This window comes from Bombina bombina, chromosome 5, assembly GCF_027579735.1.
Source record: "Bombina bombina isolate aBomBom1 chromosome 5, aBomBom1.pri, whole genome shotgun sequence".
NCBI lineage: Eukaryota > Metazoa > Chordata > Amphibia > Anura > Bombinatoridae > Bombina > Bombina bombina.
Window position 1 is genome coordinate 540,369,643 of NC_069503.1, and position 14,560 is coordinate 540,384,202.

Sequence of the window (14,560 nt, forward strand, 5' to 3'; positions counted from 1 at the left end):
TAATTTAAGCATCACAATTTTACATGTAAGGTGCCATGTACTAAGATTGGTACAGGCAAGGTTCTCAATTAGAGAACCTGTGCGCCAGGCTTCACATCAAATGGGCAGAAGACCCTGTATCGTTACGCACTCACTTAAGCAATTGGTTATGTAAGAGAAGGGTCTGTCAGCCACCCTGAGCGAACACGTCCAGTGTGATTTCAATACTTCATCTTCCAGTAGGGGCAAGTGCATGTGCATGCCTGACCCCCAAGTGCTCAAAAGCAGCTTATGATACTTAGACATTGAGCCCGTTGCAGTGATGTGCTGTCATAGGAGGGAGGTGAGGCAGCACCTCCCCTGTCCTATGTGTGTAATTACAGTTTTTTTAATCGTGTTTAATTTTAAAAAATTAAAAAAAATGTAAGTTTTTATTTAATTTTTTTTTGTACTCAAAGTTACCCCCCCACATATAGAAGAAGAAGGCTGCCTGACTACTTGAAGCAATACATTGACATTCCATCCCCATCCATATTGCGCCCTTCAGCTGCCCTCCCAATGCGCAACATGGATATCTTGCAAATTAAGGGTATCGGCCGCGAGAGAAAGCGCCACCAAGTGGTGCTGCTTAAGCTAATCGCAGTCCATACGCTCCCGAAGGAAGCTGCTGTTCAAGCAGCCTCTGGAGCCCTCAGCCAATCAGGTTTCTTCTCACAGTCAGAGTGACATCACTCTTGTGGAGCCTGTAGGAGAAGGCTTGTTATATGCTGGAGCGGGAACACAAGAGACACACATAATGTTGTTTAAGAAAACAAAGCACATATATTGGGAATTATAGTCCTAAACAATATGCAGATTAATCAATAACACAGCGGGTCTGCCTTCTAGTCCACTTTAAAGGGACATCGAACTATGCTTTACCTGCAAGTGTATTTAGTTGTTTGAAAATAACTGATTTATTTTTATTTTGTTAACTGAAATAGCTGAATTTTCCTTTAGAAACCACCACCTACACTGAAAATATGAACAACAAATGTATTTTTGTAGAAAAGCTATGCACACAGGAGACAATAGCAGTGATTAATATCCCAGTGGGGTGTAAAAGAGAGACAAATATTTTTGTATTTAAAATAGCTGGTTGTGCTAAGTCATAAAGAGCATATAAGGTTCAGCCCATACAAATAGACTGAACCTACAGGTAAAGCAGACTTGTTACTGTTGCCCAAGTCTAAACATGGTTAGTATTAAAATTCTCTTTATGGCTTAGCACAACCAGCTATTTTATATACAAAAATCTTTGTCTCTCTTTTACACCCCACTGGGATATTAATCAGTGCTATTGTCTCCTGTGTACATAGCTTTTCTACAAAAATACATTTCTTATTCATATTTTTAGTGTAGGAGGTGGCAATAGGGTAGAGGAGGGGCAGAGAAGGTAGGTAGTGGAGCATAGAGGAGGTGGGGGGCCCTGCCATACTTTTGCCTGGGGGCCCTGGTTGGTTACAGTCTGCCTCTGGATCTGAGTGTGATCCATCCATCTCATAATCGGATGCGTGACGGCCCGGGTATAATCACTACTATATTCTTTCTCTTTTGAATTGTGTCTGTTTTTATTTATTGTAGGTAAAGGAGGAGTTTTGTGACAAAACTTTTCCTTTACCTGCAATAAATAAAAACAGACACAATTCAGAAGAGAAAGACCATAGTAGTAATTGTAATACCCTTCACGCATCCGCATATGAGAGTCTGAAGTTAAACTCTGAGTCTGAAGCCCTTTGACAGTGACACCCCTGCCTGCCCCTTTGTTTAACTGTATAACCCATGATGGAGCATCTTGTCTTGTGCGTAGCTTGTGAAAAAGGCTTAGAAAGGAAAGACTGAGGCTGAGCTAAATATACAAGGAAATGTACAGAACAATTTTGCTATTTGTTACTGATAGAAGCAGCACAATTATTAGGATCAAAATTATGTTACTATAACATTGATTACATTAAATTATTACCAAAATTTATGATACCATGATTCCCAAATGGCCTTTGGGATTTTTTCTAGCTTCAAAAACTTTACTTTGGTTGCATCTTCTACAACTGACTGTGAAATTTTTTTAGATTTATAGTTTTAACACTGGGAAAAGAGACACAGAGGGTTGCATACAATTTTCCTTCCTTCTACTGAATGGCCCAACTTGAATGTGGGTTGGTGAATTAAAGCTGGAATATTAAGAACATTCCCAATAAATTTGAGCCCAGGCCCCAGACAATCCCTATACATTTATAGTAACTTGCTTGTGTGTGAAACATATCTTCTGTGGTAGGGAAGAAATATCACAAGGATATTTTCTTTTACCTCTCCACCTGCCACACATCTGACCTGAGATGCTATTTATTCATATATGTGGCGTAGGGTGATCGGGCCCATAATCTGTAAATGGCATAGATTTTACACAAGAGGTAAAGCACTCAATACTGGTTGATTTTGTTTTTGTGCTCCACAAGTAGTCTAGGCTTGACTGTATGTTTGTGTATATGTGTGTGTGTGTATATATATATATATATATATATTATTTTTTTTTGTGGTTTAAGAAAGAGAGAAATGGCTAGGAGTGTAATCCTAGTTAAATAAAGACAGGGATTTCAGCACTCTTTTAAGAAAATAAAGCTCATAAGACCAAAATACGTTTTTGAACAGTGAATTTTTTAATCCAATTGTGAACAGGGAAATCCTCCAACTGCATGCACACTACTCCCCAGATGGGAAAGATACATCTGAACTTACAGCATCTCTATCTATATCAAACCTAGAAGAGAGTCAGGATAAAAACAACACACCAGTAAATATCTATGGTGCTTTTAAAAACTATAAGAAATTACTGGTCAAACAAGTAAAACTCAGAGCTGAGACATCTAGTCTTGAGAACTATATAAAAACAAAGATCATACCCAGAGGTCTACGCCTTAGGCTAGACCCTGGGACAAATTTGAGAGAAGATGAAGGTGGGGAGGAGTTTATGGAGGATTGGAATACCAGTCTTTCAGACTGTTCCATCATCCTCATGAATAAAATGGTGAAACGAAATAAAGAAAGACTAGAAAAAACTATAAATCAAGCTGAAGAGTCTCTAAAAGTAGTTAATATGTTTGAAACAAATTCAAATTTTGCCAAATTAAATGATGAAATAAAAGAACAGATAGCAAGATTACAAACCGACATAAAACTAAGAAAAGGAAGAAAATTTTCCAGAGACAACGATGACTACAAAAACAACAAAGTTTATAGTTATCAATCAGCGAAAGGAGCTTATGACTCGGGTACAGATAGCTCTGACGTGGAAGTAGATCATTCCAGAGTCACCCTTGAAAATAAGAATTCTTTTTTAGGGGAAGGAGGAGAGGCGGCAGGAAGAGAAGGAAGAGGGGGGACAAGTTCAAATTCAGAAGAGAGACGGTACCCCTCCAGGCAACGTCGCCAACAGGGCTACGATCAAACCCAGAGGAATTATTCCCAGGGCAGACCCCGACGATTTCGCAGTCGCAGGGGATTCTAAACCAACCAGAAAATGACTTGCAAATTATCAATTTATCTACTTTTAAACTTGGCATATCTCATGTTGAAGTTCTTAAAAAAGGCTTATCGTTTTGCCCTACAAATACCCTTGACAAATTTAATTTCATCAAAGATCTTCATCTGTTTGCTAGACGGGTAGTCCTGTCTCAAATAATGAAAGGAAAGAGTAGACATCTAGTGGAAGATGTATCTCTTACCACGGAAGATAGTGCCTCAATTGTAGATCTTCAAGCTTTGCTGGCTGAAAATGAAGGGAGTCAATATGATCCCTCACAAGCCATTGATCCCAGTGGATGTAAAACGATCAAAACTAACTTTAAAGCTAAATCTAAATACATGCCACAACTATCGATGGTACCTGCTGTGAACATCTTTGTAAAGCAGGTAGAGAGAGAAGTGGCTGGCCTTTCCTTCACTGGACTAGTAAATGATAATTTAAGCAAGTCAGAAAGAAAAGCCCTTGGAGAATTGATGAGTGCTAAAGGACTGATCATAAAACAGGCGGACAAGGGCGGTAATTTAGTCCTATGGGACGAAAATATGTATGTCCTTGAGGCAAAGCGCCAACTCCTAGATAAAAGCCAATACCAAAGTCTAACCTTCAATCCTACCTCTTCTCTGCAGTTTTCCCTCTTTAATATTCTAAAGAAGGCAAAAGAGAGGAAAATTATCACTGCAACAGAATTCAAATATCTATACCCTGAGCACCCTGTGATGCCGGTCTTTTACTGTATCCCCAAGATACACAAAAACTCCAATAATCCTCCAGGCCGCCCAATAATCGCAGGAATAGGCAGCCTTACAGAAAATCTGGGGAATTATATTGACCACTTTTTGAGACCATTCTTAAATACCATGCCTTCCTTCATCCTGGATACTGCAGACTTCCTCAGGAAAGTAGATGGACTATCAGTCCCTCAGGAAGCATGGTTGGTATGTCTAGATGTTGAGGGTTTATACTCATCCATCCCACATGAAGTGGGAATAGAAGCGTGCAAACACTATCTCATGACAAGAGGCACAAATGTCCAAAACCACACAGACTTTGTGGTGGAATTACTAACATTTGTGCTCAGTAACAACATATTCATGTTTGATAATAAAATATACAAGCAAAAATGAGGCACTGCAATGGGTGCCACATGTGCCCCAACATATGCTTGCCTACATCTCGGAAAGTGGGAAATGGATGAAGTGTTCCAAAGCCCCCTTTTTGAAGAAAACATCCACATGTGGATAAGATATGTAGATGATGTCTTTTTAATTTGGGAGGGATCAGAGAACACTCTTAAAGAATTTGTTCGTACCCTCAACATAAATGACAGCAACATTTCTCTAACCCTGCAATATAGTAAGGAGGAAATATCGTTTCTAGATGTCAATGTAAAAATTGAACAAGGAATGATAGTGACTGAAAACTTTCGGAAGAGTACTGCTACTAACAGCCTCCTCCTAGCTTCGAGTCACCACCCAACACACTTGATACGAGGTATACCGAAAGGGCAATTTCTACGACTTCGTAGAAATTGCTCGACAAAAGAAAGATTCCTGAAGCATGGCGCAGAGATGCAAAAAAGGTTCTTGGACAGAGGATATTCCAAGCGAAATGTAAAAAAGGCATTTAGCAATGCTGCACATACAAACAGAAATACACTTCTTGTACAAAAAGAAAAAACAATAGATTCAAAAATAAGGCTGGTCACAGACTACAACTGTCATTGGAATGCCTTAAAGGAGATTCTGGCCAAGAATTGGAAAATTCTTGTAAGTGATGTGGGAGTATCAAAAGAAGTTGGGAATTATCCAAACATCACAGCTAGACGAGCTTGCAACCTGAAGGACAAGCTGGTAAGAAGCCAATACAGGTCTGAACAAAAACAGACAAATTGGCTGACAAGACATAGGTCATCTGGTAACCACCCTTGTGGTCGATGCGTGGCATGTAAATTTATGGTCAAAACAAAAGATTTTGGCACCCACACAGGGAAAAGATACAAGTTAAAACACTTTACTAATTGTAACACAGAAGGAGTAATCTACCTACTCTCCTGCAGCTGCCCACGTTTCTATGTGGGAAAAACGAGGAGAGCCATAAAAGACCGAATCACAGAACATCGAGATGATGTAAAAAACAAAAACCAGAAGAGTAATGTTGCAAAACATTATGAACTGGTACACGATTGTAATCCTGACTCTCTAAAATTCATTTGTATAGATAGAGGAATTACCAATGGCAGAGGGGGCGACAACGACAAGGTCCTCCTGCAGAAAGAATGCAGGTGGATCTTTGAGTTGGGGACTCAACTGCCGGATGGTTTAAATGACAAACTTGACATGGCCTGTTTTCTATAGGACAGAAAAACTTCATGAAAGCCCCTTTTCAAAAACACTTTTTCTGGACATTAATATATATGATTTGTATTTTTCTAAAATAAAAACGACATAATAATGATAGATGTGAGAAAAACCTTATGTGTATCAAGACAAGCTATTCAGTTATAGGAATATCTATCTAGAGTTATCCTTTGTTTTTAAAGTGCAGTACATCTGCAAAATGATTTATTTTTTTGTTTATGTTCAATTAGAATATTCTATGTATAGGTATGCAATATACTTTCACCTCCAGCAGGGGCGCTATCACAAAATGCTATAAAGAAGGACTAGGGAGTCCTTTCAATATACCGCCCTGACGAAGCCCGGTCTGTCTATCAGCCCTGCGGGTGAAACGCGCGTCGGCATTGGCTAAGCCGACCGGCCTACGTGGTGCACGCTACTAACACAGCCTCCAAACCGCATGGTTGATGGTACCTGCGGTGAAACACAGAAGCGCAACAAGTGTAACCTGAGGATCAGAGAAGTAACAAGGACGTACCTTGCCACAGCGATACGTCTGAATGAACTAGCAAGGTCGTATATGTTACATAAAGGTTCACTAATATGGACTGTATCACGGTCACATACAACTATGGATACAATTGCCATTTACTTGTGAAAACTTGCATGTTTAATTGATTCGTGAGGAATATATTTACAAAGAAAGCTCTGGGTACTGTTATAATAGTTGCCGAGGATAGCAACACTGTTACCTATACGCTACGCTGACCTCATAGTAACAACATTGTGAACTGCTTTTCTTTTTGCTTGCTACAATTCTCTTTGCATGCAGCCTCACTTGTCAGCATTTTCAGGATCTCAGCAATATTGAGGAAATATCATCCACTGTGCTTTATGCTATAACCCTCTACCTTTGCTTACTCTTTCCTACTGCAAGCTTTGCATGAAGAGCTAACAAAGTAGCACAATAAGGGCACATACTGTCTGTTATCATTGCCTAAACATGTCGCTCTACATGCATATTGTTTAATTCAAGAAAGCCTAACTTAGAGACCACTTAGATCCTGGTAACAATTACCATTTTATGTACTGCCCGGTATTATACTCTCCTTGGTTGGAGTACTGAGAGCAGTTGGGTGTAGTGAGTCTAAAATTAAGGCTTTATATTTCTTGATTATATACCATAATACGCTATTCATTGTATACCATATTGTAACTGTGACAATAAGTTGTGACTTGCTTCTGTCTATGATACCCCTAGTTGACCTCTTAGATCCCACTTTTCTATACCTGCCCAGGATGTACCTCTTCACAAGGGGTTCTGTGTGCAGCAGGGTGTAGAGGTTATATAAAGGTATCATACATCAAATTCATTTAGCGTTGGCTGTCTTTTTTCTGTACAAAATGTGCACCCCTGACCAGTCAGGTTTCAAATACTAACTCTAGTATGTATAGAAGTAGATTTTGTTTTCTTTTTAACTCCCTATAATGAATGTTATACAGTGTGTTGTATCTTTCCCATCTGGGGAGTAGTGTGCATGCAGTTGGAGGATTTTCCTGTTCACAATTGGATTAAAAAATTCACTGTTCAAAAACGTATTTTGGTCTTATGAGCTTTATTTTCTTAAAAGAGTGCTGAAATCCCTGTCTTTATTTAACTAGGATTACACTCCTAGCCATTTCTCTCTTTCTTAAACCACAAAAAATATTTTTTAAGGGTCTGCACCATCATAACTATTATACTGACAGAACTAGGAGAGTCACTGTCAGCTTGGAACTTTACATAATAGCTCACAAACAGCAATTGCGTTCCCTCTGATAATTCTTGTCTTTTTGTATATATATATATATATATATATATATATATATATATATATATATATATATATATATATATATATATATATATATATATACACACTATATATATAATGTGTGTGTTTCTCTGGAGTATCCTAGCCAATGCCTCACCAGTCTCTGACCTCACCGCACGTCACTGGCCCGTTGTATGTAGTGCAACAAATCAGTATAAGAATGTATATTACATGCATATACAGGCATAACTTTATTTATATTTTAATCCATTTATGTCAATCTATCCCACCATGTGCAGGAAAAGCACACAGGGGAATGTTTAAAAATAAATGGATTATGGATTGCAGAATAATAACCCAAAGCACAATTAAATATTAATCAATCAATCATATAAGTCAGTAGTTATGGGTTTTGTGCTACAAAGCTGTAGTATAAAACTCATAACTAAAGTGCTAAAAGTACACTAACACCCATAAACTACCTATTAACCCCTAAACCAAGACCCTCCCGCATTGCAAACACTAAAATAAAATTATTAACCCCTAATCTGCCGCTTCCGACACTATACTAAACATATTAACCCCTAAACCGCCGCACTCCCGCATCACAAACACTAGTTAAATATTATTAACCCCTAATCTGCAGCTCCCGACATCGCTGCCTCTAGAATAAACATATTAACCCCTAAAACGGCGCACTCCCGCCTCGCAAACACTAGTTAAATATTATTAACCCCTAATCTGCTGTCCCTAACATCGCCGTAACCTACATTACAGTTATTAACCCCTAATCTGCCACCCCCAACATAAAGTTATTAACCTCTAAACATAAGTCTAACCCTAACCCTAACACCCCCTAACTTAAATATAATTAAAAGAAATCTAAATAAAAATTCCTATCATTAACTAAATAATTCCTATTTAAAACTAAATACTTACCTATAAAATAAACCCTAAGCTAGCTACAATATAACTAATAGTTACATTGAAGCTAGCTTACGTTTTATTTTTATTTTACAGGCAAGTTTGTATTTATTTTAACTAGGTAGAATAGTTACTAAATAGTTATTAACTATTTACTAACTACCTAGCTAAAATAAAAACAAATTTACCTTTAAAATAAAACCTAACGTGTGTTACACTAACACCTAACCTTACACTACAATTAAATCAATTACATTAATTAAATACAATTACCTAAATTACAAAAAAAACCACTAAATTGCACAAAATAAAAAACAAACTATCAGATATTTAAACTAATTACACCTAATCTAATAGCCCTATCAAAATAAAGAAAGCCCCCCCCAAAATAAAAAAAAAACCCTAGCCTAAACTAAACTACCAATAGCCCTTTAAAGGGCCTTTTGCGGGGCATTGCCCCAAAGAAATCAGCTCTTTTACAAGTAAAAAAAATACAAACAACCCCTACAACAGTAAAACCCACCACCCACACAACCAACCCCCCAAATAAAAACCTAACTAAAAAAACCTAAGCTCCCCATTGCCCTGAAAAAGGTATTTGGATGGGCATTGCCCTTAAAAGGGCATTTAGCTCTATTGCTGCCCAAACCCCCAATCTAAAAATAACACCCACCCAATAAACCCTTTAAAAAACCTAACACTAACCCCTGAAGATCCACTTACAGTTTTGAAGACTGGACATCCATCCTAAACGAAGCCGGGAGAAGTCCTCATCGAAGCAGCAAGAAGTCCTCAACAAAGCCGGGAGAAGTCTTCATCCAAGCCGGCAGAAGTGGTCCTCCAGACGGGAAGAATTCTTCATCCAGACGGCATCTTCTATCTTCATCCATCCGGAGCGGAGCGGGTCCATCTTCAAGACATCCGGCACGGAGCATCCTCTTCAAACGAAGTCTTCTTCCCAAATGAATGTTCCTTTAAGTGACGTCATCCAAGATGGCGTCCCTTTAATTCCGATTGGCTGATAGAATTCTATCAGCCAATCGGAATTAAAAGTGAAAAAATCCTATTGGCTGATGAGCCAATAGGATTGAGCTCGCATTCTATTGACTGATTGGAACAGCCAATAGAATGCAAGCTCAATCCTATTGGCTGATTGGATCAGCCAATAGGATTGAAGCTCAATCCTATTGGCTGATTGCATCAGCCAATAGGAATTTTTCACCTTTAATTCTGATTGGCTGATAGAATTCTATCAGCCAATCGGAATTAAAGGGACGCCATCTTGGATGACATCACTTAAAGGAACATTCATTCGGGAAGATGTCTTGAAGATGTCTTGAAGATGCCGGATGTCTTGAAGATGAACTCGCTCCTCGCCGGATGTATGAAGATAGAAGATGCCGTCTGGATGAAGACTTCTGCCCATCTCGAGGACCACTTCTGTCGGCTTGGATGAAGACTTCTCCTGGCTTCGTTGAGGACTTCTTGCCGCTTCGTTGAGGACTTCTCCCGGCTTCGATAAGGATGGATGTCGGCTCTTCAAAACTGTAAGTGGATCTTTGGGGGTTAGTGTTAGGTTATTTTAAGGGTTTATTGGGTGGGTTTTATTTCTACGTTAGGGTTTGGGCAGCAATATAGCTAAATGCCCTTTTAAGGGCAATGCCCATCCAATGGGCAGCTTAGTTTTTTAGTTAGCTTTTTATTTGGGGGGTTAGTTGTGTGGGTTGTGGGTTTTACTGTTGGGGGGGTTGTTTGTATTTTTTTTTACAGGTAAAAGAGCTGATTTCTTTGGGGCAATGCCCAGCAAAAGGCCCTTTTAAGGGCTATTGGTAGTTTAGTTTAGGCTAGGGTTTTTTTTATTTTGGGGGGGGCTTTTTTATTTTGATAGGGCTATTAGATTAGGTGTAATTAGTTTTTTATTTTTGTGTAATTTAGTGTTTTTGTTTTTTTTGGTAATTTAGGTAATTGTATTTAATTTAGGTAATTTATTTAATTGTAGTGTAAGGTTAGGTTTTAGTGTAACTCAGGTTAGGTTTTATTTTACAGGTAAATTTGTATTTATTTTAGCTAGGTAGTTAGTAAGTAGTTAATAACTATTTAGTAACTATTCTACCTGCCTGTAAAATAAAAATAAACCCTAAGCTAGCTACAATACAACTATTAGTTATATTGTAGCTAGCTTAGGATTTATTTTACAGGTAAGTATTTAGTTTTAAATAGGAATTATTTAGATAATGATAGTAAGTTTTATTTAGATTTATTTTAATTATATTTAAGTTAGGGGGTGTTAGGGTTAGGGTTAGAATTAGGTTTAGGGGTTAATAAATTTAGTTATAGTGGCGGCGATGTTGGGTGCAGCAGATCAGGGGTTAATAACTGTAATGTAGGTTGCAGCGATGTTAGGGACAGTAGATTAGGGGTTAATAATATTTAACTAGTGTTTGCGATGCGGGAGTGTGCCGGTTTAGGGGTTAATATGTTTATTCTAGTGGCGGCGATGTCTGGAGTGGCAGATTAGGGGTTAATAATTTTATTTTAGTGTTTGCGATGCGGGAGTGCCTCTGTTTAGGGGTTAATAGGTAGTTTATGGGTGTTAGTGTACTTTTTAACACTTTAGTTATGAGTTTTATGCTACAGCTTTGTAGCGTAAAACTCATAACTACTGACTTTAGAATGCGTTACGAATCTTGTGGGATAGGCTTTACCACTCACTTTTTGGCCTCCAAAAAAAAGCTTGTAATATCCGCGCTATGTAAGTCCCATTGAAAAAATACTTTACGCAAATTATGCAAGTTAATTTGCGGTACGGCCAAAAAAGTGTGCGGGACAGCTGTACCTACAAGACTCGTAATAACAGCGGTAGTGAAAAAGCAGCATTATGAGCCTTAACGCTGCTTTTTTACTCAAAACGCAAAACTCGGAATCTAGCCGTTAGTTTACATTTAAAGGGACACTAAACCCATACATTTTCTTTCATGATTCAGGAAGAGAATACAGTTTTACATAACATTCCAATTTACTTCTATTATCTAATTTGCTTCATTCTTTAGATATGCTTTTTTGAAGAAATAGCAATATACATGGGTGAGCCAATCACACAAGGCATCTATGTGCAGCAACCAATCAGCAGCTACTGAGCATATCTAGATATGCTTTTCAGCAAAGAATATCAAGAAAATGAAGCAAATTAGATAATAGAAGTAAATTAAAAAGTTGTTTACAATTGCATGGTCTTTATAAATCATGAAAGAAAAAATTTGGGTTTCATGTCCCTTTAATGTTGTGTAAACATGCTATGAATACAGCCCCCTAACCGGTGCCAAGATCTGATTTCACTGGCGATGTGGGCAGATGTTTCCTCAGACAGCGAACCTTATTGTTTCCTATGAAAGGCACATCGACACTCATCAAGACAGAGAAGGTCAGCCCACTTTCTTATTAAAATATCGCCTGTCGCACAGATTGCGAGATTGGTGATTTGCCTTTACTCGTAGGTCTGACAATCATTTTACCATTGGGGCCTAAGTCTCTGTGATGGATGATGGGGGAATAGGCAGATTTGTCCTTTTGTAGGGTCCCTTCTCAGATGCTATCTCTCCTCTCCTCACACTAACTTGTAGTGTCTCAGTTCAGTCCATTAAGTATTCACCATAACACACTTCTGATATTTGAAAATAACTTCTTGGCATCTGAAACCCACATGGGTAAGTGAGTCTTCTGTATGAGACATAACATGTTGCTATAGCCTGATTGGTTTGGTTGGGTGTCTTCCTACCTCAATCCTTATTGATTGGAAGTGGTTTGAAATTGATTATAAAAACAAACAAACTGAAAATGCAATTTCTCATACATTTTATACTGTGCAGCTGGTAGAACAAGTAATTGAAAATACATTAATGGGAAAACAATTATACAGTGCACTGTACCTTTAATATTTATAATCTACAGGAAGATGAGGCACGCCATTATAACATGAGATGGCTATACTTTGTATCCAATAAGTCAATTTGACCAATTCTAAATTATGTAATACAGTTTTATAAATTATGTATTGTATTGGATAATTACCTTTTTAGTCCATAAATGTAACAGATTGCAACTGTTTCCACCAAAACTATAAGAAGTAAAGATAGTGTTGCAGCATAATCATTAAATATATCAAACCAGTAGTTCCCAGACTCCATAGTGAATATCAGTCCTATTAGGCAGCTGAAAAGGCAGAGTAATCCTGGAAAAAATGAACAATAATAATTATTATATGTACTTGTAGCTACTCAAAAGCCCTTTACATATGTGTTTCAACGCTTTGGCAGGTCAGTAATGCAAAACATGGACAGTTCTTTTTAACAAAGTACAGTGGGGCAAAAAAAGTATTTAGTCAGCCACCAATTGTGCAAGTTCTTCCACTTAAGAAGATGAGAGAGGCCTGTAATTTTCATCATAGGTATACCTCAACTATGGGAGACAAAATGTGGAAACAAATCCAGACAATCACATTGTCTGATTTGGAAAGAATTTATTTGCATATTATGGTGGAAAATAAGTATTTGGTCACCTACAAACAAGCAAGATTTCTGGCTCTCGGAGACCTGTATCTTCTTCTTTAAGAGGCTCGTCTGTCCTCCACTCATTACCTGTATTAATGGCACCTGTTTGAACTTTTTATCAGTATAAAAGACACCTGTCCACAACCTCAAATAGTCACACTCCAAACTCCACTATGGTGAAGACCAAAGAGCTGTCGAAGGACACCAGAAACAAAATTGTAGACCTGCACCAGGCTGGGTAGACTGAATCTGCAATAGACAAGCAGCTTGGTGTGAAGAAATCAACTGTGGGAGCAATAATTAGAAAATGGAAGACATACAAGACCACTGATAATCTCCCTTGATCTGGGGCTCCACGCAAGATCTCACCCCGTGGGGTCAAATTGATCACAAGAACGGTGAGCAAACATCCCAGAACCATACGGGGGGACCTAGTGAATGACCTGCAGAGAGCTGAGACCAACGTAACAAAGGCTACCATCAGTAACACACTACGCTGCCAGGGAGTCAGATCCTGCAGTGCCAGACGTGTCCCCCTGCTTAAGCTAGTACATGTCCGGGCCCGTCTGAAGTATGCTAGAGAGCATTTGGATGATCCAGAAGCAAACTGGGAGAATGTCATATGGTCAGATGAAACCAAAGTAGAACTGTTTGGTAGAAACACAACTCGTCGTGTTTGGAGGAGAGAGAATGCTGAGTTGCAACCAAAGAACACCATACCTACTGTGAAGCATGGGGGTGGCAATATCATGCTTTGGGGCTGTTTCTCTGCAAAGGGAACAGGATGACTGATCCGTGTACATGAAAGAATGAATGGGGCCATGTATCGTGAGATTTTGAGTGCAAACCTCCTTCCATCAGCAAGGGCATTGAAGATGAAACGTGGCTGGGTCTTTCATCATGACAATGATCCCAAACACACCGCCCGGGCAATGAAGGAGTGGCTTCGTAAGAAGCATTTCAAGGTCCTGGAGTGGCCTAGCCAGTCTCCAGATCTCAACCCCATAGAAAACCTTTGGAGGGAGTTGAAAGTCCGTGTTGCCCAGCGACAGCCCCAAAACATCACTGCTCTAGAGGAGATCTGCATGCAGAAATGGGCCAACATACCAGCAACAGTGTTTGACAACCTTGTGAAGACTTACAGAAAACGTTTGACCTCTGTCATTGCCAACAAAGGATAAGTATTGAGATGAACTTTTGATATTGACCAAATACTTATTTTCCACCATAATATGCAAATAAATTCTCTCCAAATCAGACAATGTGATTGTCTGGATTTGTTTCCACATTTTGTCTCTCATAGTTGAGGTATACCTATGATGAAAATTACAGGCCTCTCTCATCTTCTTAAGTGGGAGAACTTGCACAATTGGTGGCTGACTAAATACTTTTTTGCCC

At 38.7% G+C, this 14,560-nt stretch overlaps 1 protein-coding gene across 1 annotated transcript in view; it reads right to left on the minus strand.

Annotated features, from left to right (window-relative positions):
* SLC6A20 (solute carrier family 6 member 20) overlaps nt 1-14,560 on the minus strand; it is a 206,537-nt gene that overhangs the window by 11,968 nt on the left and 180,009 nt on the right. The window contains exon 9 of the mRNA XM_053715789.1: nt 12,684-12,843. Coding sequence (XP_053571764.1) covers nt 12,684-12,843 — 160 coding nt within the window. The remainder of the gene's footprint in view (nt 1-12,683; nt 12,844-14,560) is intronic.